Source organism: Heterocephalus glaber, unplaced genomic scaffold (genome assembly GCF_053883595.1).
Source record: "Heterocephalus glaber isolate CG9 unplaced genomic scaffold, H.glaber_assembly_v1.0 deba00001594, whole genome shotgun sequence".
Classification (NCBI taxonomy): domain Eukaryota; kingdom Metazoa; phylum Chordata; class Mammalia; order Rodentia; family Bathyergidae; genus Heterocephalus; species Heterocephalus glaber.
Genome location: NW_028258369.1, coordinates 16,891,970 through 16,919,312, shown reverse-complemented (window position 1 = coordinate 16,919,312; position 27,343 = coordinate 16,891,970). Strand labels below are relative to the sequence as shown.

General features: G+C 43.5%; 1 protein-coding gene and 2 pseudogenes across 1 annotated transcript; all 3 read left to right on the top strand.

The window, feature by feature from the left end:
- Positions 1-27,193, top strand: Rab9a (RAB9A, member RAS oncogene family). The gene is made up of 3 exons (XM_004870999.3): positions 1-162; positions 21,405-21,432; positions 26,267-27,193. The coding sequence occupies exon 3, from the start codon at positions 26,298-26,300 to the stop codon at positions 26,901-26,903; it is 606 nt and encodes a 201-aa protein (XP_004871056.1). The 5' UTR covers positions 1-162; positions 21,405-21,432; positions 26,267-26,297; the 3' UTR covers positions 26,904-27,193.
- LOC101704463 (coiled-coil domain-containing protein 181 pseudogene) lies at positions 12,218-17,906 on the top strand (annotated as a pseudogene).
- LOC101704108 (TAF5-like RNA polymerase II p300/CBP-associated factor-associated factor 65 kDa subunit 5L pseudogene) lies at positions 17,925-21,398 on the top strand (annotated as a pseudogene).
- Positions 27,194-27,343: the final 150 nt, after the last annotated feature.

Below are 27,343 nucleotides of genomic sequence, written 5' to 3'. Positions count from 1 at the left end.
CCATGTTGTTCCCTCCGCCCGGGACGGGAGGAGCTGGAGCTGGAGCAGGTCAGCACCGCCGCCTCCGCCTCCTGCACGCCCGCTCCCCGACCCACTCTCCGTCTTCACTGCAGCCAGGTGAACCGGCCCGAAGCTTTCGGGAGTCCTCCGTGTGGCTGCGAGGTGAGCGGGGCTCGGGGCGCCCCTGGGGCCGGGCGGGCGCTGGTCGGGGCGGGGGGAGACGGCACGCTGGCCCTGGGTAGCTGGGGCGCGGGACGCGTGGGTCACAAGCCAGCTCCGAGAGGAGGGCCAGCTCGGTGCTCCCCGGTCTCGTACTGAGCTCCCCGGTCTCGTACTGAATGACGCAGGAGGAAAGACGGCTTTGCACACCCAGAGGGACACACACATGCACGCGCGCGCGCACACACACACACCACCCCCACCCCCGGGAGAGAGACCCCGAGAGAGAGAACAAAACCCCAAACAGGCGGAGAGGGGTTGGGAGACAGAAGCACACGGTGACGAATACACGCAGTCACCTGAGTGCACACATAGACACCAATCTTTCCCTAGCCCCACGGGGACACCAACACCCACCTTGCGCCTGAATGACTAATGCAGGGGAAGCAAAGGCGCTTGCACTATTTGATTTCGGCGACCTCTGACGTCCTCCCCAGCCAAAGGTTTGCTTAAATGAGTCTTCCGAGCACGCAGGTGAGGAGCTTGCAATGCAGAGCCACTGCTAGGGGCTGCAGGCCCTCTGGGCCATTATCCGATTCAGACTCTGGCCAGGGTTTCAGAATTGCGTTCCTTTCTTTCTTCTAAGTCAGTAAACAGGCAAGATGAGAATGTTAAGTGCTGACCAAAAAGTTGGTGGAGGTATTGTGTGTTTTTCTTTCCTTTTTTTTTTTTTTTAAGTGATGACACATCCCGTGACCACAGCTCTTTTGAGGAATAACTTTGCTGCAAGTTTCCAAATTGGCGCGTGACTGTAATCTTTTCATAGGATTTTGGCGTCTTTATAAAATCAGTGGACAGAACTGGATCGATTTTTGTTTTTACGTGTTTGCCTGTTTGCCTCTGGTACCATAGTAATGGAAAATCCCTACATGGCCTGTAATCTCAAAAGCTGTCCAGTGGAGCAAAGCTAGAGCTGAAAGAAACCCAGAACTATTCAATTAGGAACTTTTAAGAAGCTTCCTTTTAGTCTGTCTTCTAGAAGTTTATGTTCAAGTTAGCATCACTCCTTGTATAGAACTCTCAATATCTTTAAAAAAGTTCCAGCTCTAACAGTGGTGTGGCACTCTGTGTTTTCAGTCTTTTCGTGTACGTTATGGTAAATTCCTCTCATAATAAAAAAAATTCTGGTTTGGAGACATTTATTTTGGACACTGTGATTTGGAGGTAGTTTTGGTTTATTACGTATTTGGGAGGTTACAGTAAGATGGGCAAAAATTTAGTAGAACATCCGGGTTCTTGGAGACTGGGGAAAAATATTTGTTGCTAGTCCCTTTTTCCAGCCTCTCTCTCCTCTGTTTCTTTTTCGGTCTCAACCGCTTCCATCTAGACTACAGTACTCTGGAAGCCTGAAGATAAATGTTCCTTTGGTTATAGAAATTAATTTTTAAGCCTTCCCATATTTCTTACCATTTATTGGATGCTTGCTGTGGCACTGGATATTTGGTACATGTAAATCCCGTACACGCATTTCCATTTCATTTCATTTGTATTTCTAAAGCAATAGCTCCATCTTACAGATGAGGAATTTGCTGGGGCATAGGAAGGCTAAATCTCTTTCTCAAAGCTACTTAAGTGGGGGGGACAGAGCTGATTTTCAAAGCAGGTCTGTGATTTTAGAATAGTTTTCAACTGGAGCTCCCCCTCCCCATGTTTGACAATGTCTGGAGGCATTTTTGGCTCACAGGTGGGGGCCAGGGAGGGGCTGGTGCTAGCAGGCACTTGGCAGAAGTCAGGAATAACCTACAGGACACCTCTCACCCAGAAAGAAATTGTCTGGCCCCAAATGTGGCTAGTGTTGGGGTTGAGAAGCCCTGTGATGGAGCAGACTGTAACTCCAGGGCTCTCATTTCACCTGCTTCTGTAGTCTTCGGGTGAAATGTCATTTTCCTATTTAGAATAGGATCCTCCTTATATATTTTAAAAGCAAGCTTGGGAAAATTGTCCTGCCTAAGAGGTACATTCATGTAAAAGATGATGGAGTGAGCAAATCATTACCATTAACATAATCCATTTTTTATTTTAAGGCAAAAGTGACAGCAATTTGAGAACTAGTCGGAAGTGTTGAACCGGGCAGTTTCGGTTTTATTCCAATTGCCTGCACTTTCTGAGCAGCTTGTGGGGTGCTCATACAGAGGTGCTAGCGAGGTGGTTACTGGGAGAACGTCAGCCTTGCTGAAGCTTACAGTGTAATCACACTCACAAGATTAGGTTAACTCAGTCCGAGAACAGAATTTATTGCTTGGGCTACTCAAGAACAGAGCCAAGTGTTCATTAAAAGAACACAACAGCTCCACACCCAGCACAGTACCTGTGTCAGGGCAGTTCCTGTGGGCAGACTTAGATGTGCTGGGGGAAAGTTGATAGGTTCTTTATAGCTTTGCACAGTTGACCACACATGAGTATTTACAAGAAGCCATTCTTGTGGAATGGAGCACAACATTCTTCCTTAAATTTAGCTTCAGTAGCTAAGAGTTATGCATGCATTTTATCTTGGAAATCAAGAAATAAATGATGAAAAAAAATTTTGCGTTTCTTCTGATGCTTAAACTCAGGGTCTCACATTTGCTAGATAAGCGCTGTAGCACTCTGTTCCTGGTGTTGCCGTGCCTTAAAACAGGGCTTTCAAAATATAAATTACTTCATTCTAGGTGCAGTTTTAATTGTTAGGTGAACTTTGGGAGTGGTTAATTGAGGGGAGGAGTCAAAAAGAGTTGAATCACCTTTTAGGCATCCCTGTGAAAATGTTGCTCATCTAGTCAACATGGCATCTTTTTGTGCATAGCTTTGGTTTTTAACTCATGCCAAAGCATAGTGTGTTCTTCGCTAATAAATAGATTTCCCCGCCTCTCATCAGGAGTTGTCTGCTGTGGGGTGGGTGAAGGGTGTTGAATTACACACCTGAAAATGATTGCTGTCCTATGCAATCTAACAAAAGTTACATCTTTTATTCCGGGAAGGGTCAAGAGGAATTGGTGCCCAAGGAATCTTGCTAGATCATTAGTTGTCTCACTACTCTGGCCAAGTTAGGTCACCACATTCCTTTGTAAAATGAGAGGTTGTACTTCATAATCTCTATGAGAATCTCTGAGATTGTATGCCACCAAGTAGAGACAGCAAATTACTAACTTCCACCTAATTCTGCCCCGGGCAGCCTGTTAGTGAAGCAGCAGGAGGATATAAGCCAATTAGAAGTGGTGTGTGTGTTTGAGCAATGCATCTAACTTGAAAGCTATCTAGGTAATAAGCGTGTTAGTCAAAATTAAGCATAAGAAAATAGGGCTGTGACTAAGTGGGCCATCAACAGAGATCGTTTATTAAGGATTTGGGGGCAAGAGTTGGAGGTGAATTCACAAAGTGCCTCAGGGGCTCTGGTGGGAGGTTGTGATGCAAGTGGAAGGTTAGGATACCTGAGGGAGGAGGCCTGGACCTACCCAGGTAAGCACAGGTAGAGGGGGAGGCAGGGGCAGGCCACAGGCAGTAACAGGCCTACTTTGCCAGAGAACCTGGGCATTCCTGGGGTGGTTAGATCACTTGGAGGAGACCTCCCTGTTCCCCAGTGTAACTCTCCATAATGTACATGTTGTAAAGTTGTGCTCTGGTATTTCCACATTCTGGATTTTTCCATTTTCATTAATTTTTGATCTTGGTGAGTTTGCACTTTAGAATTCTGTTGCTTATTATGAACACAGAAGATGACTGGATGTAGACAGTGAATGTAAGTAAGGGAACAGCTATGTTTGTATGGGAGAGAGAGAGGTGGAAAAATACCGAAGGGAAACAGTGCAGGCTTCACATTCTGTGGTTACAGCTCCACTTTTATCTCAGGCTCGGTGCATTACAAATGTATGCCATCGTTTGACCAGGGATGGTAGAAGTGTATAGACCAACTCCATGCATTCATTCTCCTACCACATTCTGCATTCAAGTGTGGAGGATGGGGGATGGGTTAAAGGAGCTGAACTATTTTAATGTCAAGTTCTTTTGAATTCGATTAGTTTTTTAGGTACAGAAGCTAAGGTAACTTCTAGATTAGTTCTCATGAGAGGCTGTGTTAGCAGTGTTAGAGAAGCCTGAAAAAAGCCTTACAGATCTGCTTCTAAAATTTGCTATGTAGAACTCTTAACAGAAGTGTTTAAATGATTCTGGTAGGTTCAGAAAAGCTAGAAATCAGGGCTGGGTATGCAGCTCAGTGGTAGAGTACTTACATAGCATACATGAGGCTCTGGGCTCTGTTCCCCAGCACACCAAAAAAAAAAACAAAAAAACGTTAGAGATCACTGTCTTGATCTGTTTGCAGCTGTGTGACTGCTCTAGTCTGTGCACTTCATGCCTAGGTATTTGCTCAGGTGATACACCCGAAAAGACATACATAGTTAGTTGCAAGTCAGAACAGCACTGCTAGAGGACCACGCCATACTGATGTACACAGTGTCCTCTGCAATGAGTTCTAATATTCAATACATTTTGAAAAGGAGTTTTTTGGAGCAAACAGCTGCCATTCATACTTCACGTGATTTTTTGTGATTTTTTTTTTTTTGTCACACCAGTCCTGGGAACCCCAGCTTCACAAAGATGTCATCAGAAAGAATGTGTGCAATCTTGTATTGATGCTGTGAGCTCCCTTGAGCATGGTGCCCTACAGATGCTGAGCATCTCTGTTTCCCTCAGACACTCAAAACAGCCTGCCTTTCCCCTGTGCATTTTTGCACCTCAGCACACAGGCTGCAAAGCGCATGATTAGAAATTGGTGTTTCTGCTTATAGTCTGTGCACTGCAAGGTTTAGCAGTAAGGAAAGAAGGCATTAAAATTGATTTTCAGTTCTCCAGTGTCTGAGCCTTTTCCTTTGGACCCTCATCACTCCCAGAGCATTTTGGTCACAGGAGGGAGGGGCAGAGGAAGGGAACCACAGTTAGGGTTCCCATGCAGACTGTTCCTTCATGCCTACCTTCCTTCCCATTCTCTCCCCATTTTCTTCTGGATGCACTTGTTTTGGAAGTAGGCCTGCTAGGGTTCCAGAGGTGGGTCGGCAGCCTTTCACAGACGGCTATGCTTCGGCCCTGACTTGTCTTGGTGGTCTTAAGAGGTACCTATGAACTATTCAGTTCTTAGGTAGAATCCACTTTCTCATGTCCATTGTTTCTGTCTGTGTTGGATGTCCTGGCTTCACTGTCACTACTGGGCCATTTACTTTCCATCTTCTAAATTTCATTACTGCTTTGCATCTGTGTTTGTTCCTTCTTGACTTTATTGGATTTGTAGGCATCTTAGTCCTTCTTGTCATTTGATGGGAGCGAAGATAACACATTCAACCTTCCTTGTTTAATTAGACCTCGGGCATTAATTTAGTCTTTGTGAACTTCTGTTTACCAATCTATGAAGCATGGACGATAGTGTCTGACTTGCAGAATTCAAGGTGCTATATGCTAGTTACCCTAGTAGTCAGTAAATAGTGGCCATTAGTATTATGACAGCCATAGAACTTGTTATTTGAGCAAACAAGACAATGGCAATAGATAGCGGAGGAAGTGGATACATTTCTTGTGTGGATGAGTCAGGTGGGTAAGACATGAGAGATTTTGGATTTCGGGAAAAGAATTCACATGGTTGCCGGAGTCCAGCTCCAGCGGGTTCAGGTCCTGAGAGGAGGTGTGGAGTCAGCGACGAGAGAATGAGACAGACACTGAGTGGAGGGCGGGCAGCTCAGCTTGCCCGTCTGAGTTATACTGAAATCACTTTACTTATATACATTTTGATTACACAAAGCTTTGGTAAGCACGTGGGTCCATACACAGTGTGTTTTCATACAGAGTTAAAGAAAAGCTGGTATCATCTAAGAAACTATTTTAGACCACCCAGTTCTAAATACTCCTCTGGGTGCTACGGGAACTCTTGCTAACTTATCAGATTTACATTCGAGGAACAAGAAGCATTTTAGAAAGGTCAGGCTACCTCATTAGGCCAAGTTTCGCGGGATCTCATTGTTGTGTGCCCTGCGGGTGTTGGCCAAGGGTGACCAGGTGCCAGACAGTGGGGCACCTTATTTTTTCCTTTCTTTTGTTCATCTTTCTTTAACTCCTCTCGTAAGCAATATTTGTCATATGGCAGGGGTAATGTTGGGTAAACGTTGTATGGAATTTGTTCCTTTTGGTGGGGATCATAATGTTCCACCTATAAGCTATGTTGGGAGGGGGCTCAGCCATTGGGACAGGCCCATACTTTCCTTTATTTTCTATGGACCGAGATCCCTGTTTTGCTGCAAATATTTGTGGGCTTAAAGTAGTCAGGGCCTAACCATTTGTCCGAGCCTTGGAAGTACCCAGCATTTCCAAGAGCCCTAACTGCGTCCTGACTTTGTTATGTCCCAGTCTCCCTCTGTGCAGTCAGGGCCTGTGGATGTCACGTCCCCACTACTCATGGAGGTAGGAGTGAGGGGCTTTTCTGTAAACGGATTTACAGTTTCTTCCTGTCATCCCGGCCTAGTAACCATTTCCGAAGCACTGACTTTCATCCTCTCAGTGATCTCCCGGAGAGCACAGCACCGAGGGAATCACTACCGCGGAAAGCGAAAGCCAAGGACGGAGTCGTGGTTTCAGCCATAGTCTCGGTTTCACCGGAGCTGCGTCAAGCAGTGAGATTGTGACCGTGGCCTGCGCCGCATGGTTTTACATATGTTGAATTTGAACTACCACCAGGGTACCAGATATGAATATTATAGAAGTTGGAAATCCTTGCCTGGCACCGGGTTGAGAGCGTGGAGGTGAACTTTAAGAATCAATGGTTTTTATTGCCCAGGAAGCTGTTGTATGGGATGAGGTATGAACATCAACCTTGGGAAATAGCTGCATTAAGAGCCTGTTAGGAAAGGGAGCCATCTGGTTGAAGAAAGCTAAGAAAATGAGGGAAAGAGAAAGCAGAACCTGTTGTCAGAGTAGTTTTATGGATGACTTAAATGGGAAACATTGTCAAGGGCATCGCTGCCAGGTTGTCTAAATAGACCTGAGAGAGGCAGTGATGGATGGCAAGTCCTGGCTAAGACCTGAAGGTTCTTCCGCTGCCCCTGGAAGTGCAGTATGGCATCAGACGCTTTCACAGTGGGCCTCCATTTCCTTGGGTGGTTTTTTTTTTTGGTTTTTTTTTTTGGTACCGGGGATTGAACTCCGGTCCTTGTGCCTGCACAGCAGGTGGCGAAACCACTGAGCTAAATCCCCAGCCCCTTCTTGGGTGTTTTAAAAGAAGATTTGAATACCCTTTTGAGATTTTCTGCCATGTACATCCTGAGAGAATTCATTGCTAGCTGGCCCGGAATTGGAGAGACTGGTGAAATACTAAAGCACTTTTCTTTTGATTCACTTTAGGGCTGTTGATGAGAACTGAGAGGAAGCCATTGGATTGGCCAGTAGGCACTCTTTCTCTGGTGACATTCAGGGGCACGGAGGGTTGGGAGCCCAGGTACAGTATACTGAGCGGAGGGTTAATCTAGTTTGGAGGTAGGTGAGGAAATTAGTGATGGGCGCAGCAAGTTGGCTTAGAAAGCTTTTTGAGAAGTCAGTTTCAGCACCCCTCTAGGGGCACACTGGGGCATGGTTGATGGAGAAGTGAAAGTTCAGTTGGATAAACTGACCTTCGAGAAGAGCTGCCCACAGCACCTTGTGAGCTGGTTGCAACTGCCCTGCAGGTTGATATCGGGAGTCTCAAATCTAGCTGAGTCCTGTGTGCCAGACCCCACCCCCCGCCCCCAGTATAATCCCCACCTCTTGACTTCTCTGTCAAGTTCTCCTTTGCTGTGGCTTGGGGCCTTGTGGGCAGTGCTTGTATGGTGAGCCAGGGTTTATATACTGTACAAGTTCTCCAGCCCCTTATCCTTGTCTACTCTGAATTAGACACTTGCCTTCTTATCTATCTTGGAGAGAGGCAACAGCAACAGTGTTTCCTTTGTGATAGCAGAACATGTTCATTGCAGAGCACATTTGGTTTGTGTTTTGCTGCTTTAGTATATTTTTCTAATATGCATTCAGAGTCATTCCTTTCAAATTATTTTTTCTTCCTGAAATACCCGGCTGTGATTCCCAGCATTCCTATCTTGTGACTTTTATCCATTTCTTTTCATTTAATTTTGTTCTTCAGAGTGCAGTCTTAGATTGTCCCCACTCTTCTTTATTGTCAAGAACTATTTTAAGTGCCTTTTACAGGTTTAAGTGTCTTACTAGATATAGAGTTATCCTTGGCCCTGAAAAAGCAAACCAAAGAACAAAACATCTTCACTTCCTGGGTTTAGCAGAGTCCCATGAGTAAGGTTGCTCTCGGGACTGTTACAGGTCAAAGTGTAGTGTAATAACTCTCATGGGCAGAGGAGAGGGGGAATAATACAGCACCCACCGAGTCCACTGAAAAGTCTCCGGGGCATTAGGAGGTTCACAAATGGATCAGGTGTGGGGGATCAGAATTTAAGAATCCAGGGGCCGGGGGTTTAGCTCAGTGGTTCCGGCGCCTGCCTTATAAGCGCAAGGTCCCAAGTTCAATCCCCGGTACCAAAAAAAAAAAAAAGAATTTAAGAATCTGATGAAACCTTTTTTTTTTTTTTTTTTTTTGCTTAAATTCTTTTATTGGTACATTTTAAGTATACAATATGTTTACATTTATCATTGGGTGCTTGTACTGTACATGATGTATCTTGGTTCTTATTTTTTCCCCATTACCTGTGCACCCTTCACCCCCTCCACCCTTCCCTATTTACACAGACTTTGTTTCCATTATTTTTCTTTTCTCATAATTTTTCCTTTTACTTCTTTCCTTTCCCCTTCCCCTCCCAACTCCCCTACCCTTTGGACCTTTTCTTCCTATTACAAATTATCAATTATTCGTTTTAATCATTTTAATCCTTATTTACACTTTCAGTTTCTCACACTAGAGAAACTTTATTCGGTATTTACACATGTGTGTCCTATTTATTTCACTTAAGAGTATGGCCTCAATGTGCATCCGTTTAGCTATAAATGTGTAGTTTGTCGTTCTTTATGGCTGAGTAGTACTTCATTTTATTAAAAAATCACATCTTCTTTATCCAGTTTCCAGTTGATGGGCACTTGGGCTGTTTCCAAGCTTTAGCTATTACAAACTGTGCCGCTATGAACATGGGTGCACATATATTGCTGTGGTATGATTCTTTTAATTCTTTTGGGAAGATCCCCAGCAGGGGAATAGCTGGGTCAAATGGGACCTCTATAATCCTAGTTCTTTGAGGTATCTCCTTATTGATTTCCACAGTGGTTGCACCAGTCTGCACTCCCACCAACAGATGAAACCTTTTTTAGTCTTTCCAGAAAAACGCTCAGGCACACAAGCTTCCATCCACGCACTCGTTCTGATTCCATGTGTGATTGGGGAGTAGGGCATTTCTCCCCTTCCACTCCTTTGAGGACTTTCTGTGAACTGCACTGTAGGCCCGCACCATCCAGCCTAGCGCCCAGGATCAGCACGCTGGGCTTGAAATGTAGATGGATTAAAATTGCATATGAAGCAAAATGCAGTTCCTCAGTAGAACGGGTCACATTTCCGGTATTTGAACCTTTTCTGGCATCAGAGATGGCTCTGTGGGATCCCTTCCTCTCTGTACTCTCCCAGTGCTTTAAGGCGATTTCGTTCTTTACCTCTTTTTTTGCTCTCTCTTCTTCTTCCCTTCCTACTCCCCCCGCCATACCTAACTACAAGGTACTTTTATGAAAAACTTAGCATATGTCTTTTAAAAGATAAATTAGATGATTCATTTTCAAAAAAATGTTTATTGAAAAGAGTTATTTGAATAGGGCAGGTACTCTGAGAGCAATAGTGTGGTTGTATTTTGCGGTTTTTTTTCCCTGTTCTAGCAGTGTCTGTCTGTGAGATAATACTCAGTGGTTGACTAGCTAATTTATTTCATCTGGCAAGTCTTGCCTCCGAGTTGGTCTGTTCCTATGGTACAGTATTTTCTTTAATCCTTTTTTTCCTTTATGTGTAAGGGGGTACCTTCATGGTGTAGAGTTGGCACCCATTAGTATTACTGACTTTCCTTGACTTGCTTTCCTACACCGAAGCATGACAACCAGGAAGACTGAACTAATTAGCTGAGATATATCTGAATAAGGACATAAGGAAATAAAAACGGTTCAAGTATAAATAGAAATAATTATGAGATTATGCTTTTGTTTCCCTGGTTAATTTCAATAAGTGATATGGTTGTAAAGCGGACCTTCATGGTGAATGCAAATGGAATTTGTGAATTTGAAAAAAGAACTGTTGTTAAATTTAAACCAGAAGCGGTAAATTCAATTTAAACTTTTGGAAGTGAGAACTAGGCAAAGCATTATGGAGTATGTGCTTCAAAATCTGAAGTTTTGGGAAGGCAGTTTGCAAAGGAAGTCTCCTTGCCCTTTGGCAGCTTGCTAGAGGGATGTACTAGTTTCTCAGTGTTTGTCAGCTCCCTTTTGTGGTCAATCAATAGTACTTACTTTAAAGTGGTTTTCTCATTAGACTTGCAAATAAGAGTCAATTTTTTGTTCCCACACATTTTAATAGACCCCCAGAATGGAATGGGAGAACTGATAGAGAAACAAATATAAGTACAGAAAGTACAGAGAGAACAATAATATAGTTACAGAATAAAGGAGAAAGTAATTTACTCTTTGTTCTCATTATGACATTTATTTGTACCTCACCATATGCAGAGCATTGTACACAATGTGCCAGATCCTAAAAGGACAGATTGAATGGATGGCATTAGGTGTTGTGTGTGTTCCACCCAGGGAGTCGACATTGTAATTGAGAAACAGAGAGGAGCTGTAATAGAGGTGAAAATGATGAGCGCTGAGAGAAGACTTCTTGCATGTGGCGATGTGAACTAGGCCCCAGATGACTGGAATTTTCATAGTCATGGAGGTAGACCCGGGTCTCCAAGGCCACAGTCCCAGCCCTTGTAAAGCTAGGATGAGTAAATGCCAGAGATAGGCGTAGGAGTAATGCACTGTAGGGAAATACTTTGGTTCATAAACTTAATTCTTTCCACGATTCTGGTTGCAAACTGAATTGAACAAGAACCAAATCAAATTCAGTGGTTAGGTTCAATGTTGACCTTATGGGGAAATTTGATTTGGTTCTTGTCCAACTTGGTTTGCAACCAGAATCGTGGAAAGAATTAAGTTTGTGAATCGAGGTACCACTCTAATTGGGACAAGCTGATAGTGAGGTTAGATAGCTTTTTGAATGCCATGCTCAAAATCCTGTGTAATAAAAATAATAAAAATGGATTTAGTTATCAGTAAGAATGGAGGCAATTGGATCCATGACCATTTAAAAATGTCTAGCTTTAAAGAATAAAACAAATACCAGGCGTGGTGGTGCACGTCTGTAATCCCAGCACTCAGGAGGCAGAGGCAGGAGGATCACTATGAGTTCAAAGCTAGCCTGGGCTAAGTAGTAAGTTCAGGGCTAGCCTGAACTACAAAGAGAGACCCTGTCTCAAAACAAAACAAAACAAAACAACAACCAACAAATAACGTCTAGCTTTAATCCATATAAAGATTCATCTTAGATAATTGTACTCCTAATGCTTGGATCTAAAGGCTTTATATTCTCTTCCTTGGTTTATTGTAATATGTGGGTTTGAAAGCTGGCAAGGGGTTGGAGATGGCCAGAAAAAAGGGTGCTACCAGTAAACTACTGTATTCGTAAACAGTTGGGTGGTATAAGATAAAAGTACAGAATAGAAAAGTTGAGAAAATCGTGTTGAAAGAAGAAAAGGGTTGAGCCGGGGATGGTGGTACACACATGTAATCCTAGCTACTTGGGAGGCTGAGGCAGGAGAATCACAAATTCAAGGCCAGCCAGGGCAAATGTCTCAAAGTAAAATTTTTTAAAACTTGTTTTGTTAAAAATAATGGTAATGAGAAAGAGAAGGGGAGAAGAGCTCCTCCGGCCATCTCTGTGACCCCAGCCATCGCATCTTACACAGGAATTATGCTTTAACAAATTGAAAATAAAGAGACTGATTCAAAAGAAAGTGCAGAATATGAAGATGACTTTGGAAAGGACCTCGAGTGGTTAATTAATGAAAAAGAAATTGATCCCAGCATAATAGAGGTGGCTTACGAGAAGGAAGAGAATATTAATCAGGAATTAAAAGAAAAATGAAACAGAAATAGAACACATGAAACAGCTCTCTGATCTTGATAAATCTTTGAAGGATGAGGTTTCACGGAGAAGAAATGACTTTATTTCTGTCCCAAGTATTCGGTCTTTGGATCGCCTATCAGATTCAGATAGTGAAAACTCTTTTCAGGAATCCAAACTAGAAAGTCAGAAAGACCTGGAGGAGGAAGAGGATGAGGAAGTAAGCAGATATATTAAGGAGAAAATTATACAAGCTAACAAACTTCTACAGACCCAAGAACCCATGGATGATAAAAGGGAACGAAAACTTAAGTTCAGGGACAAATTAGTTGATCTGGAAGTTCCTCCACTAGAAGACAGTGATACTTACAAAACTTACTTTGAAAATGAAAATAATGTGTCCGGAAAACTATCACAGTTATGTATTTCCAATGAGTTAGGGCAAGACAATGTACTCCTGTCACTTACTGAAGGAAGCTTTGAAGAAAACGAGGATATGAAGATACTGGTGGAGAAAGATGGAAAGTTTGAACTTCTGAATTTACAAGATATTGAGAGCCAGGGGTTTTGCCCCCCTTATTAATGCTAATAGTACCGAAAGTGAACCCCAGCAGTTGTTACTCAGATCTCCCAGCTCGTCTATCAATGGTGTCAAGAAAGAAGGGCCCACGGCAGAGATTCAGATTACTCAGTCATCAACAGGAGAGCCCCTGGCTTCTGTCCCTCAGCCACCACCCAATCCCAAGACTCATCCACGCTCTGCTGCCACCTCAGATGGAAGTAAAGGCACTGGGAAAGCTGATCATCATCATCGGACACAGTCTGCCGGTATATCTCCAGTGACCCCGACATGCTCTTTCCCTTCAACAGAAGGAACTCCGGAAACAGCCAGAAAGGAAGAGAGAGAAGCTTAAGAGAGAAGAAGAACAATGGAAAATAGATGAAGAGAAACAAAAGAAGAAAGAGAACGACATGGTCTTCAAAGCATGGTTGCAAAAAAAGAGAGAAGGTTCTAGCAATGCGGAGAATCCAGTGAGCTAAGCAAATTGAGGACGTGAACAGCAGACAAGAAGACAGAGATCCACAAGAAGCTTTCCGATTGTGGCTTAAGAAAAAGCATGAGGAGCTGATGAAAGAAAGAAAGTCAGAAGAACTAAGAAAGCGGGAGGAATGCTTATTCTTCCTCAAAGGAACAGAAGGCCGGGAAAAGGCTTTTAAACAATGGCTAAGAAGGAAACGAATAGAGAAAATAGCAGAGCAACAGGCTGCTGAAGAGAGAGCTAGACAGCTACGACTGGAAACAAGGCGCTCGGAACACTTACAGAACTACCTGTATAATATGTCAGAAGCCAGATCTTTTCATTTTACTGATCATTATAACTGAAGGAATCTATTAAACATCTGGTAGCTGCTATTAACAAAATTTTGGATATCATTTTTTATGGTTCTTGTGTCTTGGTAATACGCTAAATTATGAATACTCTAAATTATGGTATTTATCTTTTGGTGATACTGTTATTTTTAACACTAACAAAATAAATTCAATTTTGGAAGAAAAATAATGGTAATATGTATTAAACATTTTTGGACTTTAGAAAGATATAGAATATAAAGTGAAATTCTCCCTTTCCTTCTGCCTACCAGCCTTTTCCTTTTAAAAATACACATTAGTTGCAATTAACAGTATATCCCTCGAGAGAAACTAGTGCCTATACTTGTATATATAGCTATATAGATTTTCAAAGTAAGAAAGTTTTAAAAGGGCTCATGATGTAGCTCAGTGGTAGAGTGCTTGCCTAGCATGTGTGAGCCCCTGGATTTGGTCCCTAGCACCATAAACAAAGAACAGAACAGAAAAGGTTGGCATAAAAGGCTCTTCTTTATTGTCTTTTGAGTTTTGTTGAAAACATTGTTCATTTTCTTTCCTTGCAGTGACCTGCTTGCCCAACTTCCCATTCAGATTAGCATGTGCCACAAACAGCATATGTTGGTGCTAACACATGCTATTGTGAGCCTGAGGTATTACCTAGTATATGTATAACTCGTTGACTTAAAGGAACAAGGAGATCACTTGCAGCTCTAGCCGTGTAAATCGAATCTTAGGATTATATGTCCAATTCTCAGGATAAGTTCACCCTTTTAAATAGTTCATTGGTTTTTAGTGTACAGTATTCACACAGTTGTGCAACTGTCATTATCATCCAAAATATTCTCACTACCCCCAAAAGAAACCCCATACCGGTTACCAGTCACTCCTCATTTACCACCCTCCCCCAATCTCTAGCAACCATAGCTCTATTTTCCTGCCTATTGCAAAACATTTCAGACAAATGGAATCAAACATCATGTAGGCTTTTGTGTCTGGCTTTTTCACTTAGCATTATGTGTTTGAGGTGCCGCCCGCCCACATGGCAGCATTGTGTATATAAAATGTGCCACATTTTCCATATTCATTTCTCAGTTGATGGACATTTGGGTTGTTTCTACGTTTTGGCTGTTATGAATAGTGTAACTGAACATTCATGTACCAGCTTTTACATGAACATAGGCTTTTCAGTTCTCGGGTATACACCTAGAAGAGGAATTGTTGGAGAACTGCCAAACTTTTCTCTTACCAGTGTACCATTTTACAGTCCTACTTGTAGTGTATGAGGTTTCCCAGTTTTCCCACCTCCTTGTCATTGCTTGTTGTTATCTGTCTTTGATTTTAGCCACATCAGGTGTGAAATGGTATTTCATTGTAGTTTTGATTTGCATTTGACTACAGTATTGGCTAAAGTCGTTAGCATTTTTGCCCATATTTAAATTGGGTTATTTGGGTTTTTTTAAACTAAGGAATTATAAGAAATACAGTTTATTATTTCTTTTGTTGCTTTTGCTTTTGGTGTCATTGAATTTGTATTTAATACAGTGAACTACTGAAAGATTCAGAAAGTGATATCCTTGATATCTGGTGGGTACTTGAAGAAAATTTTAACAAATGATTTCCATTTCATTTTAATTGTAATGTTGAGAGTTAGGCTTTAAATGAAAGTGAAGGTTTTAAAAATACTTTTGATATTTTAAAAAGCGTCATTTTGGAACCAAATTGGAACTTTGATGACTGAACTCAGTATTTGAGGTTCTCAATTATTCTAGGTTTCTCAAATTATTCTGGGTTTTCTTATAGACTTTAATATAAATCTGTACACTTTACAGAGTGTGATTCCAATGTGCATGCTGCTTGATTTCATCACTTAACAGTATACAATCCTATGTCTCCATGAATCAGGTTGTTGAGAGGATCCCCTGACTAGGCATTGAGGCATCCCCATTCGCCCAACTAGACATTTTTACAGTTTCATTTCTTTTTGTAGAAAGGTGATTTTAGAATAGTATGGGCCTGTATTTTTAGATGTAGTCTAAAAACTAACAAGTGGTATGATGCATGTCTATATAATTTGAATCTTTTTAGAGAGCCTGTTTCACTGTTATTAGACATAATAAGTCAGTTCCAGAGTTCTGCATGGTAAATGGTAAAGGCACGCACAGGTGTAAGGAGCACAGGGGAAGAGGGTTCAGTCAGAGATGCAGGTGTTTGGGAGGGGATGAAGTCCAGCTGTGTGTACAAGGGGTGGTGAGGAGGAATTGGGTGGGGCGCCAAGGCAAGCTTGAAGTCACTTGGTAAATATGTGACTGGAGGATCAAACGTGAGGCAGAACTGCCTCTGTTTGCACTCCTAAGCCTCACTGGTGGTGGCGAGGGTGGTGAGGGCATCCATCCCAGCTCAGCCTGGATGGAGCCTTCCTCCTCCCCTCACTTGGAACTCATGGTCCCTTTCAGCAGTTCAGCCACTGCTGAAGCTGCTTTGGAGGCTTTCCATTATCCTAGGGCACTGGCAGAAATCTTCCCATGGCTTCTGAGGCCCTGCCGCTCCAGGCCCTGGCCCTCCAGTCCTGTCTGCCTAGCGCACTCCTCTCCAGCCTCCAGGTGCTCAGGCCTTCCTGGGGGTCTCCTAATCCATGCCAGGGCTAGGCCTCCTTGGCAGGGCCTTGTATGAGTTGGTCCCTTTTCCTGGTTCCCCCCACTTCCTGCTGAGTTTAGCCTGTGGTCAAACTTGAGTCAGATCCCCTCCCTTGGAGTCACATTGGTGAGAGCTGTATCTTCAAGAACAGTGCATGGCTGAGATGGTCACTGAGTCACGAAACACCCCCACTGGAAACCAGTGTATGGTCTCTCATTAACACAGTGTAACACAACCCACTTTCCCCCCACTGTTGGAAGCGTCAGGTAAAAGGGCAGAAGACCAAGACCAGACCAGGCCACAACAAGCCTTTATTAGGGGAATAGATCTGCTGGGCTGTCTCTGAACAAGGGAGAGACAAAAGCAATATGGCCAGGGCAGGGAGAGTCTTTTATAGAGACTGGGGTGGGGTTTGTAGGGGCTGAGGTAGGGTTGAGTGAGGTAGTGATCAGGGAGTGGAGGAGCTGGTGATGTCACTAGGTGGTAGGAGGTGAGCCAGTATTAGGTTACTTTCTAGGTGGGACCAGGGGCATGCTGGGAAGAAGGGTTTGTTCTTTGGTGGGAGCAACCATCTTGGCATGATGTCACACAGGGCAGGGGGCAAGGCACCATAGGAAGAGGGCAGCTACTATACATAATAGCTGCTGAGGTAGTGGGAGACCTATCAGGAAGGTACTGCTTTTTCCTTAACTATGGCTCTGCAGGTGAAATACTTGGCTTATGTTACGAAACATGTGGTATGCAAACAAAGTCCTTCTGATGGTTGAAATCACAGAGGTGTGCAGGGCCTCAGTCTGGTTGAGGGGGCCCGTGTTTTGTACCCCCAAGTTGTGCCTATCAGTCAAGGAGGGGGATGGTAGGCAGGCTCCCCTGCACTATTTTTTAAGCATCCATTGATTGATTGATTGATTGATAGCATCTACTGGGGATTGAACCCTGGGCCTTCACACTGAGCTGCCTTCCCAGGCCTTCTTTATTTTTAGACGGGGTCTCTATAAATTGCCAAATTGCCCAGGTGGGACTCAAATTGTCCTTCCTCCTGCCTCAGCCTCCCAGTGCTGCCTTTAAAGACATGCACCACACCACCTCCAGCTGCTCTTTGAGGTTTGGTTGAGTGTCAGTAGTTGAACTCTATACCATGTACCTCCTTTTGTAGGACTGCCACAGTTGTGACTTAAGTAGCTTTGTGTGTGGCTCAGTGTCTGGCATTGTGGCACTCACTGAAAATACTTGAAAAACTGTTCCATCGACCACTAGGCTTCCATTAAGCGGGATCAGAAGTGAGCCTGCAAATGTTTGACTCACGTTTTATTTAAGTCATTTTTAAACCACTTAAACTCCAGTAAAACATCGGCACAGTCAGATGCACTTTACACTGACCGCTTAGTGACACGTCAGAATACTAGTTCTGTCATTCTAACTTGTTCTCTTGCACATCCAGATCGTGGAATAGAGCAAGTTGAAAGGTCTTACTGAGCAACTCAGGCGTCCCACAGCTACCACCCAGTACTGGGTCACGGTGGCCGTTGAGTGAGGCACGGGGTGGAGTGGGGGGGGGCAGGAGAGGGGCGCGGAGTAGCACCCACGCGGCGGCTGAGCACTGCGGCTGCGCATGCGCAACAGCGGCGGAAGTGTGTGGCGGCCCTTTAACGGTGCAGCCTGTCCCGATGTGCCAGCGTCGAGGTCATGGAACCAGTGTGCAAGGAGCAGCTGCAGGTGCAGGTGGTCCACTACCTGAGGAGCCGGCAGTACGTGGCGGTGGACTGGCCCCCGAAGAGGGCACGGCTGCGGCAGACGCTGGAGGAGATGGTGGCCCGCCTCATGGTGGAGGCAGAGGCCGGCTGCACCAAACTCGTGGCCGCAGTCCTGTGCCAGGCGGACCCCCAGCAGGCCGAGGAACAGTTCAGAGGCTCTGGAAGTTTCTCACGGAGTCAGACTCGCCGCCGCCGAGCTATGACATTATACCACTCCTCTACCTGCTCTTTGTCTACCTCCACCTCAGCCTGGTGCAGAGCAGCCCGAAGAGCGTGGTGGAGAGTTTCTATGATCGCTTCCATGGCCTTTTCCTGCGGGATGAAAGCCAGAGGGACATCATAGAGCAGCTGCGGACCACCCACACCATGCAGGACGTCCAGGCCAACCCCAGGCTCCTTGCCTTCCTAGACAGCAAGTGCGTGGTGCGTCTCCCGGAAGACGGCTACTACTACCTGATGCGATACCTGAAGAGTGAAGACAATGCTGCCCTGTGCCAAGTCCACACTGTGCACATCCAGCTGGACGTGCAGCCTGCCGGGGAAGCAGCCACCCCGCACAAGACTGGAGTGGAGACCCCACAGGAGCTCAGCCCTGCCCCCATCACCCTTCTGCAGGACGAGGGCGCCCTGGAGGCCCTGCAGGAGAGCATCAGGCGCGTCCGGGCCGGGCCCCCCTCCCTCACCACGGTTTGCTTCTACACCTTTTGCCACACGCAGCAGCTCCTGAACACCACTGAGTTCGACCCCGACACTAAGCTGCTTGCCGCTGGCTTTGACAGCTTCTGCATAAGAATCTGTAGCCTGTTGTCCAAGAAGTTGAAGTCAGAGCCCCGCTGCGTGGACGTCTCACGAATCCGCTTGGCTTGTGACATTCTGGAGCAAGAGGAGGGGGAGGAGGACAGTGCAGGCACGGAGATAAAGATCCTGCGTGGGCACTGTGGGCCCGTGTACGGTGTGCGCTTCCTCACCGACAGCTCGGGGCTGCTCTCTTGTTCTGAGGACACGTCCATCCGCTACTGGGACCTGGGCACCTTCACCAGCACTGTGCTGTACAAAGGACATGCCTACCCTGTGTGGGACGTGGACATCAGCCCGTACAGCCTGTACTTTGCCAGCGGGTCCCATGACCGCACTGCCAGGCTGTGGTCCTTTGATCGGACATACCCATTGAGGATTTATGCGGGACCCCTGGCGGATGTGGACTGCGTGAAGTTCCATCCGAACTCCAACTACCTAGCCACCGGCTCTGGCGACCAGACTGTGAGACTGTGGAGTGCCCAGCAGGGGGCCACAGTGAGGCTCTTCACGGGCCACCAGGGCTCTGTGCTCGCTCTTGCCTTCTCCCCCGACGGGAAGTACTTGGCATCCGCTGGCGAGGACACGCAGTTGAAGCTGTGGGACTTGGCCTCTGGGACCCTTTTTAAAGAGCTGAGAGGCCACGAGGACAGTATCACCAGCCTCACATTCAGCTCAGGCAGTGGTCTGTTGGCCTCTGCCTCCATGGACAACTCAGTTCGTGTCTGGGACATCCGGAGCACACACTGCAGAGCACCTGTCCCAGGCTCCTCCAGGGAGCTCGTGGGTGTCTACACTGGGCAGACGAGCAGGGTCCTGAGTGTGCAGTTCATGGCCTCCAACCAGCTTCTGGTGACCGGAATTGCACAGGAGGATCAGAAAGAATAATGCTTACCTTGGCTGGAGCCCACTGGGCCTTGGCGGGAGGCCTCTGGCTGCAGTTCGGACTGTCAAAGGGCCCTCCCTTTCCTCCCGGTTTTCCCTGGTGCACCAGTGTCGCAGGGCTTGGATAGGGCTGGACTTACATATCAAACTGCCCTGAGAATGAAGCAAGTTATAATGTGTGGGAAAAGGGTTAAATAGTTCTGTTTTCTGAAATAGTTATATTTTGTTTTCTATCAAAGTGTATTTTCAAAAAAAGCTGAGTGTTAGCAGCTTATTTTTAATATATCTGCAACAACAGCAGAACCCTCAGACAAATGCAAAAACAGTTGCAGTTGACATAGCCTAGTGGGTTAAGTATCTGTGCTTTAGCTGCGTTTATATCTTGCCTCCACCTTTTACTATTTTTATGATCTTGAGCCAGGTATGTAGCTTCTCTGAGTCAGTGTCCTCATCTGTAATGTAGGAGTAATCAGAAATTTGTGAGAAGTAATTGCAGTGTTAGTGCAGCGTCGCAGGGCCCAGTCAGCCTTAGCTGCTACTGTGGCTTTATCCTTAACCGTAAATACCAGCATTTTGAAGAATACTGTATTTTTTCATTGACTGAATTTATAAGTTAAGGACTTACGTAAGTCCTACAAAAAATGTCTTTTGCTTTTGATAAGGGTGGGTGGTGCCAGGGGTACAACCATTGGTTTGGGCTGAGAGACCTAGAACTTTAGTATGGATCCACATAGGCACCATTGGGAAGCTTTCATATTGAATTGAATCCTTTGGCTCCCTCGGGTAGGCCTACATAACCCTCTGATTTGTTCTGCCTGTAGCTCTGAAATTTGAGGTACAAAATGGCTGTGAAAAGAACCTGTCTGTAAAAGAAGTAAAGAGCTCATATATTTATTCTGCAGAAATGTCCTGCGCTTATCCAGGGAACTTGGCACTGTGATGAAACACTCCTGACCCAACAGCTATAGGAGGGAGGCACTATTGTTCTTGGCTGTTTTGTGGTACTAGGGCTTGAACCCAGGGCTTCACACATTCTAGGCAATTGCTCTATCACTGAGACACAGCCCGGCGCTCCACTGTTGCTCGTGTTCCCAGGAGCCCTCAGGATATCACAGAGCTCCCGCTCTGCACTGCACTCTTGACCCTTGGTACAGGACCTGACTTCTTTCTGGCTGTGTGTTCTTACTCACCCATAGGGGCATTGCCATCTGTACCTTGGCTGCCCATGAGTTTGACAGCACTGTGGTGCCTTTAGCCTCAGCCTGACTATTCTCTGGAATACAAACTAATTCTCTGTCACCCAGTATTGGGCAAGTTTTAAAGAATGAGTGAAGTATCATCCACTTTCTTTTCATTTAATTTTACAGCTGTCTCAGTATGAAACTCAGAAAGGTGAACAGGTAAAAAACTTTGAAAAAAAACTGATTAAACTAATACTTGGTGTAGGACATTTTTTAGGCCTAGAAAGATCACAGGCAGAATTTAGGTATGATTTTTCCTTTTCGCTTAAGGATCTTGACTACAAATAGAATTCAGATACTTTCACATTTTAATTCTAAAAACATACGCATTGCTAATATGAGCTTTCTTATTTTTTTCTTTGCAGATAATGATGCTTGAACTGAGTTATTAAGGTAAGGGTTCTGACCTATGTAATAATGCTTTTGTGTGTGTGTATGTGGTACTGAGGATTGACCCCAGGGCATTTGCACTAAGCTTCATCCTCAGCCCTTTTTTAAAACAGGGTCTCGCTGAGTCACTAAGTTGCCCAGACTAGGCTTGAACTTGTAATCCTCCTGCCTCAGCCTCTCAGGGTGCTGGTATTATTACAGGTATACACAACCATGCCTGGCTGTAATGTGCTTTTCTTATTCATATTTCTTTATTTGTAGAATTTAGCTGAATTACTAAAGTATTTTGTTTGTTTTGTGGTCCTGGGCATCAAACCTAAGGCAGCATGTGTGCTAGACAAGTGTTCCACCACTGAGCTACACTCTCAGCCCTAAAGTAGTGTTTTAACCTTGAAGATTATTGCCTTTGGACACTCATCCCAAATGTAAGAGACTTCACGTATTTTTAGGTAAATTTAAAAATAATATACTATAGAGGATACTTTTGTTTCTTTAACTTATGAAACTAAAGAAGTTTCAAAGAATTCTACTGTTTTTAGATAAAAACAAGGGATTATTTTTAATGTCCATAAGATGATTGTAAGTATGTTACTGTATAAGTTGAATGAAGCTGGCTGTTAGATGTCAATTGGAAATCAGATGGTTTGCATATTTATATCACTATGTGTGTTTGTATACAACACCAAGGCTAGAATCAAAAAGGTGTTCATATGTATATTAATTATTTAGCAGATGCCCCAATATTCCCAAATAGGGTTATCTGAAATATAAAAAAATTATTCCTTATTTTCTGGTGTGTGAGTTTAGCATAACCCAAGTTTCTTTGGTCAGAACAATGACATGGATTGGGGTGTAGCTCAGTGGTAAAGGATTTGCTTCGCATGTGCAAAGCCCTAGGTTCTGTCCCTGACAAATAAATTATAAATCTCCAAGAAGTCCTAAAACTTAATTTGGTAGATGTATGTAACCAGTAATCTAGCTGGGATTGCTAGATTGCATGCCCTGGCTTATAATTCGACTTAAAAGAGTCTAAAAATTTAGTGCTTTCCAATACCATTTCATGCCTGCTCAGGCAGATGTGTCGGTAGAGACTTACTAAAATATTAGGATAAATAAGAGGCTAGAATTATGCACATCTGTTATTCCCTCATAACACAACATAGAACTTTTGCATTTTCCTGTGTTAAAAAGTGTGGGAAAGGAAAAATGTTGAGGAGGGCTGCTGATGAGGTGATGAACATGTTGAGTAGGTCCGAAGGTACAGCAGTCCCTTGAGGGGGGAGGGCAGAGAGACCAGGCTATGCTGGGCAAAGGCGACAGTGTGTCCAGTGAGTCAGCGCCATGTGACAGTGCATTTCAGAATGTCTGAAGCAAAGAATGTGAGAGGGAGGTGCCTAGGCAAGCTTAGGCCAGGTACCTTGCCCTAGAAGTTGACCTTAGTTCTGAATCTCTGCAGAATAAACCATTGAAGAATTGTAGTCATTTCGAGGGAGCATTAGACAGATGCTTTCTTCTGTGTTGAAATAATAGTATGATCAAAAATATGGTGAATACCCAACCATTTTCAAACCTTATTACAGTAAAGATACATTACTGAAAATGATGGGATAAGAGTGTCCAAAGCAGGGAGAAGTATTTTGAGGTGGAATTAATGACATTATGTCTTTTACTGTAATAAAATTTTAAACATTCATTTTGTTTTTTGATCACCCTTCAATAATCAAAAGTTTATGGTGGTTTCTGTCAAATAAAAACACTATGGTGTGTCCTCATCTACCTTATTCACCAGATCTGGCACTATGCAACTTCCAGCTCTTTCCCAAAGTCAAAATGACCATGAAAGGTAAATGTCTTGAATGGATTCAGGACATCAAGGCAGCCATGACAGTATAACTAAATACACTCACATAAAATGACTTCCAGAACTGCTTCAGAAACTGGGAAGAATGATGGGATAAGTGTGTTCACAAGTGAAGAAGAATATTTTGAGGGGGATTAATGGCAATGTGTCTTTTACTATAATTTTGAAAATTTAAACATTTGCTATATTTTTTCAGTCACACTTCATACATTCATTTGTTGTTTAACAAAAGGGTACATTCTGAGAAGCATGTTGATAGGGTGATTTGACATTATGTGAACATCATAGAGTGCTTACACAAACCTAAGTGGTATTGGCAGAAACCGAAATGGTACAGGTCAATCACTTGACATGGCCTTTTGATGCAGTGTAACAAGGTATGGTGTTTGACAGTACATTTTTAATGTGTGTGAAGTACACCCTAAAATAAAGAAAAATATTGTAAGTCCATAAATTGATACCAGTCATTTATTATCAAATGTTATATACATGCTATACTTTTTATACACTGGCAGCATGGTAGGTTGATTTCCACTAAAATCACTGCAAACAGGTGGGGAATTTGTTGTGTGAGGCCAGCTATGTCACTAGGTGATAGGAGTTTTTCTGCTTCATTATAATCTGTGTGACTATCATATATGTGATCTGGTATTGACTGAAATGTCATTATGTGGCACGTGGCTGTAGTTTTTTTGGGGGGGGGTTAGTAATCTTTTTTAAGTTGTAGTTGTTGAAGCAAGAGTCTACATAATTAAAGGAACTGATTTAGTGAATTTGTTACCTGTGGCAGGAGATCAAAGAGCTTGAGGTTGTTTACAGGTGTTGTTGTTGTTTGTTTTTGTTTTCTGCAGTATGAGGGATTGAATCCAAGGCCTTCATTGCGCTGCATCACCAGCCCTTTTAATTTTTTAAAATTTTGAGACAGGGTCTTGCTAAGTTGCCCAGGCTGGGCTTGAACTTGAGATCCCCTTGCCTCAGCTTCCCAGAGTGCCAGGATTATAGGCATGCTCCTCCACCATGCCTGGCTTTGAGTGTGTTTTGTTTTTCTCTCTAACATTAATGTATTAAAGGCATTGAGCAGAGCAAGATATTTGATAATCAAAAGATGATCTAAGGGGTAACCATTTTAATTGCTTCGCATTTTTGTTGGATAGTTTAAATTTTATTAAGTACAGTGGTCATTTTTGGAGTGGTAATTTGAAAGAGTTGGGGTAAGGAACCTGTCCTTTTTAATCATGCTTCCCATTCACTTGATTTTTCATTAGGCAAGTTGCTAGAGGTGGTTATCAGAATAGAGCAGAAATGCAGAATTCTTACATGTTAGAGCGTTCACTTACGTTACACTGATTTCACATTTGCCTATAACAAGACAGCCAGGGCCAGGGATTTAGCTCAGTGGTTCTGGCGCCTGCCTCGCAAGCGCAAGGTCCCGAGTTCGATCTCCGGTACCAAAAACAAACCAAAACAAGACAGCCAGATAATGTTTACTGTAGTGGTTTTGCAAATTTGTCCTAGTCAATATAACAATCATTGTTCATGTCTTTATTACCTTTCCATTGGGGGAGTCACACTATCCACCTTGATGTTAAGGTTATTAACCATATTTGCTTTAGAGCTATGCCAGTAGTTACTGGCTCTTTCAGTGTGGCCATTTAAATGAGTTAAAATTAATTAGTTGGGGCTGGGGTATAGCTTAGTGTGATCAGTTGTGTACCTAGCATGTGCAAGGCCCTGAGTTCAATCACTAGCACCAGAATAATAATAATAAAATCACACATTCAGTTTCTCACTCATTGGGCACATGCACAACAGCCATGTGTGGCTAGTGACTGGCTATTGGACATTTCCATTACCGTATAAAATTCTTTTGGACAGTGTTGCACTAAAGTTTTCCTTCACAGATTGTAATATATTTAGAAAGCTATTTACTACTGAAATATTTACAGATCATATAAACTGATTCAAAATCATAGGACAAGGATGGGCCTGGGGTAACCTGGGGGAAACAGGATTTGCCATACATTGATAATTGGGAAAGCTTGGGTTAGGGTTCATAGGAGTTCATTATCTCATTATTCAGAAATTTTATATGTTTGAAATTATCTGTAATAAAATACGAAAACAGAAGCATTAAATGGGAAGTGTGCTCCCACCAGCACGTAGAAGTAACTCTCAACAGTAACTCTCAGAAATCTCATCCCCCAAGCTGGCTCTTGGACTGTAGGAAAGGTTTTAATCCTGCCCTAGGATTTCTCCTAAATGATATAGTATAGTAGCACATTTTTGTTTTAGGTTTTCATTCCAGTTGAAAACACACAAACAACAAATAGCACAGGCTCGTATTCAATGAGTTGGAGCAGCCCAAAATGAGTCGTGAGTACAATGTGCTAGACTACATTAAAAATTCCATTGCTGCTCACGTTGTGTTCCTAATGAGAATAAACTGCATTCACTCAGTGCTTGGTTCATTTTATTTCATGGCCAGATCAGTGGCTTCTACAAGTCTCTGGCTTTGGCGTGTCTGCAGAGAAGGGGGAGGGACGGTAGAGCAAATCCCTGTCAGGAGCACTAAAAGGCTGTTTGTTTGAAATTGCTAAAGAAACTTATGGACCTTAGTCTTTAGCACTTAACAAATGGTGGTGGGGCATATTGTGAGCAGGGAGGGGCTGATCATAGGGTGATGGTTCAGAGCAAGGTCTTCGAGATCAGACTTGAACTTAAGTGCTAGCTTCACAGCCGTGACCTGAGAAAGGGGAAGAGTGAGCCCTTCCCAGTTGTTCCCCGGATTAATGGTGGGATTGAGGCTGGAACATGGCTGAGAGCTCAGTAAATGAAACTGCTTGTTATTTAGGTATTCATTCCCCTTGCAAAAAGGAGTAGAGGCTATGTGTTTTGTTTCAAACATGGATATTCCTAAAATTATGTGGATAACTATACATGTGTAAAGGAATATAATGGTTCACTTTTATTTTACAGGGTTCTGAAGTCAAAGCTCCTAAAATTAATAATGGCAGGAAAATCATCACTTTTAAAAGTAATTCTCCTTGGAGATGGTGGAGTTGGGAAGAGTTCTCTTATGAACAGATATGTAACTAATAAGTTTGATGCCCAGCTCTTCCATACAATAGGTGTGGAATTTTTAAATAAAGATCTGGAGGTGGATGGACATTTTGTCACCATGCAGATTTGGGACACGGCTGGTCAAGAGCGATTCCGAAGCCTGAGGACGCCTTTTTATAGAGGTTCTGACTGTTGCTTGCTTACTTTTAGTGTCGATGATTCACAGAGTTTCCAAAACTTGAGTAACTGGAAGAAAGAATTCATATATTACGCAGATGTGAAAGAGCCCGAAAGTTTTCCTTTTGTGATTTTGGGCAACAAGGTCGACATAAGCGAACGGCAGGTGTCTACAGAAGAAGCCCAAGCTTGGTGCAGGGACAACGGCGACTATCCTTACTTTGAGACAAGTGCAAAAGATGCCACCAATGTTGCAGCAGCCTTTGAGGAAGCAGTTCGAAGAGTTCTCGCTACCGAAGATAGGTCCGATCACTTGATTCAGACAGACACCGTCAATCTTCACCGAAAGCCCAAGCCTAACTCATCCTGCTGTTGATCGTTAGATGGTTGGTGCATTCTAACCAACTCACACATACACACATGGTAAACATGAGGGTGGAGAAGAGAATTAGGGTTTGCAGCAGTGTATCATATCTAATAATATTAATGTATGTCGCTGCTTCATTCGTTGGTGGGAGAAGGGACACATTGATTTACTTGGTAATGACACCTTGCCTTTCTAAATTGTAACGGTTGTCTAATGTTTCTTTAAATATGTAAGTTAGAGCTAATAAATGGCCAAGACTTTAATTATAATTGAAATAAAAACTTGACTTCTAGAAGATATACTTGGATTGCTTTTTCCCCGGGAAAAGGGAGAACTACTTTTATATGTGTATATTTTTATGGAGTTAGCATTCTATTCTTGGTTCAAGGGAAATATCTAAAGCAATAATGTTATAATATTAAAGATCAAAGTCTAATGCATTTATATTG